Source organism: Cryptomeria japonica, unplaced genomic scaffold (genome assembly GCF_030272615.1).
Source record: "Cryptomeria japonica unplaced genomic scaffold, Sugi_1.0 HiC_scaffold_77, whole genome shotgun sequence".
NCBI classification, from domain to species: Eukaryota; Viridiplantae; Streptophyta; class Pinopsida; order Cupressales; family Cupressaceae; genus Cryptomeria; species Cryptomeria japonica.
Genome location: NW_026728899.1, coordinates 213,381 through 219,680, shown reverse-complemented (window position 1 = coordinate 219,680; position 6,300 = coordinate 213,381). Strand labels below are relative to the sequence as shown.

The 6,300-nt window shown below is 33.8% G+C and overlaps 1 protein-coding gene across 1 annotated transcript; it reads right to left on the bottom strand.

Annotated features, from left to right (window-relative positions):
• Window positions 1-3,147: 3,147 nt before the first annotated feature.
• LOC131864132 (germin-like protein 8-2) lies at window positions 3,148-3,901 on the bottom strand. Its single transcript, XM_059215148.1, has 3 exons — window positions 3,775-3,901; window positions 3,496-3,680; window positions 3,148-3,327 (listed from the first exon to the last, which is right to left on the bottom strand). The coding sequence occupies exons 1-3, from the start codon at window positions 3,899-3,901 to the stop codon at window positions 3,148-3,150; spliced, it is 492 nt and encodes a 163-aa protein (XP_059071131.1).
• Between the last annotated feature and the right edge of the window lie 2,399 nt (window positions 3,902-6,300).

Below are 6,300 nucleotides of genomic sequence, written 5' to 3'. Positions count from 1 at the left end.
TCGATTTGACAAAAGAAAATTATAATTCATAGAGGCTTTTAATCAAGAACTTGTCCAGTCTATTACAATATTGATTTTTAGCATATTTGAGGTAGCTATTGTGAACTTAGGGGTTCCACAAAATTCACTCTTAGTGTTGCAAAACAGTGATCGTTGTTTTTATTTATTCTAGGTGGTTAAACAAGGGCACATTGATCCACCAGAAGTCTAGATTTGAATTCATTTTGAGTAACTCATTACAATTTTAGGGGTTTTCATAAATTTTCTCCTCAGTCAGTTAGCACATGATTTTCTTATATTTTTATATTTTTCGAAAGGTTGTAAAAATTTATCACTAGTTTATATTTTTCGATTTGAGGGTGAAAAAATTATGAAATGATTGACTCAAATTTGTGTCAACAATATGGATAGAGCATGTTCTATTGAAATATATTTCCTTAAAACCCTATTTTTAATGGGGATTCCTGATTTTAGTGCAAGTGGAGATATATTAGAATGATGGAACCAATATAAAAGATCTTACGATGCAAATTATGGAACCGGTATGTGATCTAGATAGATCGTCAAGCTAAAACCAAAGGAATGATCACCTATGGATGACTCGGTGATAGGAAATGACATCATATTTGTAAAGACTTGCAACAATAGATTATTGACCTGAATTAGTTGTATTGTATTGACCTAAAACCTCTTCAATGACAAATTTGTGAGTCAAATAAATCTATTGGTTATCTAGAGTTCTATATCATTTAATGTAAATTGTCTCTTTTACATTTTTTAAATTTGGATATCTAAGGTCACATATGGCTCAACTCGATGCAACATGTCCGCTATTGTTTTGTCCTTTCCTTTGAAGATCTACCTCAATTCTAGAATTTGCAATCACTCTCTTTTATTTGGATGCATGTTATTAAGACCACTTACTCAAATAATGAACAATAACTCAAGTTCTTGCAAAACATAAAAAATATCGGAGATATTGCTCACCATTGGGTCATGCATTTTGTCTACATTTTCCAATATTTTGGATTTTCCCAACTTGAATCTTGTACATAAATAACCAAAGCCACATTATTCTATTTTGGTGTAGCATTAACCACAATGACCTTGAGAGAGAACCCTAGGTTTAGTGAATGTCATGAATTATTTGTGCTAGTGAACCACCACTATTTGCAGGACTCATATGATTGACGTGCGAATCTTTCATAGAGAGACGAGAAACCCGGTGAATAAATAGATTCCTCGTGGAACATGATCAAGTAATTACTTATACCTCATTGACTCCCTATTTGCGTAGGCAAGGGATCACATATGTGGCATTAGACATGCTAAAGAAAAGATCATAAGCACAATCTATCAGAGCAATGTGTCATCTTACAATAGCCTTATTTGTTATCTATGTGAACAATGTAGAATGGGCTTGATAATTAATATATTGATCGATACAGTTGGAGATGGATGCAAGCGCAATGAAACTTCTCATATTACTAGATTATTTGAGGTATAGACATCCAAGGCATGACGGAAGAGGCTTTTAAGCTTCACAATGAACTGATCGCTAGAGGGGCTATATATGAAGCTTTATTCATTTGAACCCCTAAAAATACATAGGAAAAATAGAAGATTATAAAATTGACATATCTCACCGATAATGTATCAGTTATATCTATTATCTTATTCTTCATTACAGTGTAATTGACAACTTCTCAATATGACGACACTTTTATCTTCCTCATATCAATTAGCAAATGGCTTCAATATGAAAATATCCTCCGCCTTCACATATTTCTCAAACTTACACCTGCATATCCATGGATCCAAGGAGCTCCTTTATGCACCTCTTAGGCTTGCAACAATAATATTTTTCCCGCATGAAACATACATGGCCTACGGCAACAATATTTTCCTATCCTATTGTGCTTATTCACATATGCAGATTTGCATTTGCTTTGATAGGAAACCTATGGTTAAATTATTGGTTATCATATTTGATGATCTATAGAAATGCTTATACAAGGAGGAAATGGTTTGAGGAATTTTTTTTGTAACCGAACTGATAGTTTATGATTGAACAAGGTAATATATTGCTAAATTTTTCAACTAATCATATTTTTAATATTACATACAAAGTTTTTAAAATCAACATGAGCATTATCCTTTTTCCCTTTAGTATTTAGATCTTCATACATAACATCCACATTGACATATTTATTATAACGTAGGAATGAATTAGGGGAGATTTAGAAAAGCTTATTTTGGGAAGCCATAAATTAATTACCCTCATAATTAACACCATGTAAATGAATTGTGTTATTATCAATAATCTATCTTCACTGTCTTAGATTTTCCATGTCATTCCAACTTATTAGAAATGTTTAATACAAGAGGCCCCTCAATCATAACCCTTATGTAGGTAGATTGATGTAAGAATAGGTGTAATATGTGTCAAGGTTATCATATTATCCCCGATAAAATATTGCGATATTGGATGCAATGGATATTCTAGTTCTATGGATTTTCTTGGAATTTAGACATAATGAAACCGTATTGCATTCCATCGAAGGTATACTATATTTATTAGAGCAATCATTCTTATCTTGAGGAGAGTCCCTAACCTTCTGGAATGACTTCTTTGATGGGGAGTCTTGAAGCATTGGATGATTGTGAGGGTGATTTGAAGAACAACTACTAATTATATTTCCCAATAACTATTTCCTACTTCCAAACCATTCACCTTTTATGTCAGAGCTAAAATGAGGTTAAGACTATGTTAAAGAACACCCTTGACAGATTGGCATGCAAGAATTATAGTGTTACTCATTCTATCCAAGTCAAGCACTTTGTTTGTTGTTGTTCCTGCAATATTTATGTTAAAGAATATATTGTTAACATGTTGCAAATGAATGTATACCTAATACAAGGATGCTCTTGTATAAAATATTCATAAATGCCTTCAGATGCTTCAAATTAATCCTTCATCTTTGGAATATGCGGAGGATATAGTCATGTTCAAAACAGATGCTATGAATAGCAGAAGAGGACGGCAATAACTCTAGAAAGATTGTTTTATTGAACGGCAAGGAAAAAGAATTTGGGAAAGACTTGGTCCCCTCTTGATTGTTTTGTTTGATAGAACACAGCAAATTCTTATGCGAATTTCTTCTGAATGTAATCCACAACTTCCTGTGTGATGCGGAAGGCCTTGGCCAATACGGAATCTGGGAGAGGAGGATCCGCTGCAAACAGAGAGTTGGCGATTGTCTGAACTCCCGGAAGCTGGCTGCTCAATGCAGATATGGCCACCGCATTTTCATGCCCCACATTCTGCTGGAAATGCACAAGTGCCTTTGGAAACACAAACACATCTCCCTTCTCCAACGTTTTGCTGAAAAACTTGTTGTTGGTGTCAATGAAACCCACAAGAAGCTGGCCTTCCAGTAAAACAAGAACTTCGGTGGCTCTTGGGTGTGTGTGAGGAGGATTTATTCCACCCACTGCGTAGTCGATGCGGACCAACGATATTCCCAACGTATTGAGGCCTGGTATCTGTTTAACGTTCGCCATCGTTACGTTGGAGCCCACATCATTGTCGGTGTTCCCTGCCTGCCCAAGTCCCCGGAAGAAGAAGTCGTCTGCTGAAACTTGCATTGGGTCTTTGCAAACGAACCCGTTCACCAAAACTGTTTAAAGCAAAATCAAATCAATCTATTACTAACTCGACTCGTCTAATAAGCAAATCATTACCATTGTTTATGTATAAAGTTTTTTACTCACCTTTGCTTTCCTCATCTGCAACGCAGAAATCTTGCAAGGGATCGGAATCCCCTGCCATGACCCTGTCGCTGTAACAACATATCAACAGAAAAAGTCCCAGTGTGAAGTAAATCATTCGGTTAGCCATTATAATAGAAACGCAGATAGTACAAGAGCTCAGAAGGATATGAATGTGTGTTACAAGCCCATTACAAGCTTTATATAGCCCAAACCTTATGACTAATTCATCTTCACTCCGTATATTAAATCACCAATCCTTGTAATATTATAATAATATACTTCCAGAGTTGTTGCTCTTTTCGATACGTCAGAGTAAGTCTTGCTGCAGCATATGGCTATCTCACCTGCTACCGCAGATGTATTCTCACCATTCTTTCATTATCGTTGAAATTTTCTATCTTCTGCTGCATATGCTTATCTGAAGATCAGCTTACCTCCTGCCTTAGACGTATTCTTCCTCATATTCTCGCCACCGCCATTAATTTAGTAATGTGGAAACGATTAGACTTTATTGGAGCGATGGCCTTCTTCAAAGGAACTAATATATACATTTTTCTCAGCCGTCTCAGAATTGGTAAAAGAGGAAATTTTCTTGGATGTTGACACAAACACCGTCCATGCATGCTTTATATTGCGTCTTTCTTGAAAACCTTTTTACGCTCGGGTAGGATAATCTCAGTTTTATTATAAAAATATACGTGTTATATTCGTGAGCCTTTAAAACAAAGAATAGTTCTAAATTATCATTAATATTTTTGGTTTATAATATTAAGGATTCATGTTAATTATAGAGTTTGGTTGCGAGAATTTAAATAAATAAATAAGAGAATGGGTTGTTTTGTGATTGAAAGGATGAACTTGGTGTACAAGGCAAATTCATCGTGGCATGTGCATGTATATGTTACATACTCAACGTCATAGGACTCATGCTAGACGAGGTGAGAAAAGGAATAAGACGAGTGGGCGTTATGACACTCATTTCGCACAACGTAAAACAAGAATGATAAGGTGATCGAGATTTGGAACCCTTACGCAACATGTCTCAAGGGAGGAACTCCTGAAGGCAACATTCCCTCTAATTCCTAATTGGTAGTGAACCGGTCGGGCCTCTATGGCGTGACCTAACACCTATAGCTAAGTAAACCCTAACTAAGCTAAATTATATATAAATTTAACAAATTTTAACTAATTACCAATGATATATAAAGAGATTAAATGCGGCAAACGAATAAATGATAATTTTCTATTAAATATTTTTAATAAGTAAATATACTGTTTGTTTTAACTAAATATTAGCCACAACGATAGTTTATTCTTCTGAAGAGTCCAACTCAACTAAATTAAAACGAAATAAAGAGTGAATTTTCTCAATCCTAAGCTGATATTTTACTTTCTTTTAAAACCAAATTTTTGAAATAAAAGTATACTACACTTTGATTTCAGATTTAATTTAATTAATTACCATTCACTATCAATTAGATAAATTAAATTATTTCACTTGACTAATTAATTTGAGAGGCCACATCACATTTAAACGATTCCAAGACATGTTAAATCCTAAAACCTAGCACACCAACTCCACCTAAGGTTTTTCATTTCCTAAAGTTATATTAAATTAAATTCTCTTAAAAGAATTAATTATCATGCTAAACCCGCTTAATGGGGCCTTAACCGATATGGTAACACTAGAAACCCAAACTCAAGTTTGCTGTGTGTGTGTGTTTACAAAGGTAAATATACTTTGTATAAAATATATATTTTTAAATAGGTGAACATACACATCTAATTACAAATAACTATTTTTAATTTTAAACCAAAGTTTAAGTAGAGCAAGTTTTTTTATTTTGTAGGATAACAAAGAGAACAATATTTGCGTGATAAACATCCCCTTCACTTTATTAACTAAAAATATTAAGAAAAGTGCATGAAAATTTCACACTCTTAAAGCTAATTTAATCCACTATTACTAATAACTTTAATTTGTTCATTAAGTATCAATAACTTTTAAACGTATGAAATGCAAATTATCACAAGCGCTAAGTTATTTCTTAAACAAACTCAGCCCTTAAACAATATGTATATTTTTTAGAAAAGTAAAATATAATCGCTTCTAAACACAACAACATCATCATTTATCAACTTGATATACACAACATTACAAGGGACCCATTTGATAAAATTTTTAACAACTTACTCCAACCCATTTAAAAAATGTAATAAAAATTCTAACCCAAACGTGAGAATGAATATTTTCATTCCAATGTCAAGGTAGCACCCCATTTGATTCCACAAAAAATCTTACAAAACACAATTTTTAAACAAGCCAATGGAGAGCTCACCTTCCAACATTTGGGCTTTCTCACAACCAACCCCCAAGCTAAGAGGCCCATGAGAAACTTGATTTCCCAATATAAATACTCCACGCAGATGTAAAATCCATTAAGGGAGTCCAACACCATATAATTCACATCCCTTCTAAATTATATCGAACCATTTTTCCACAGATTTTCCAAAAGAATCAAGGAT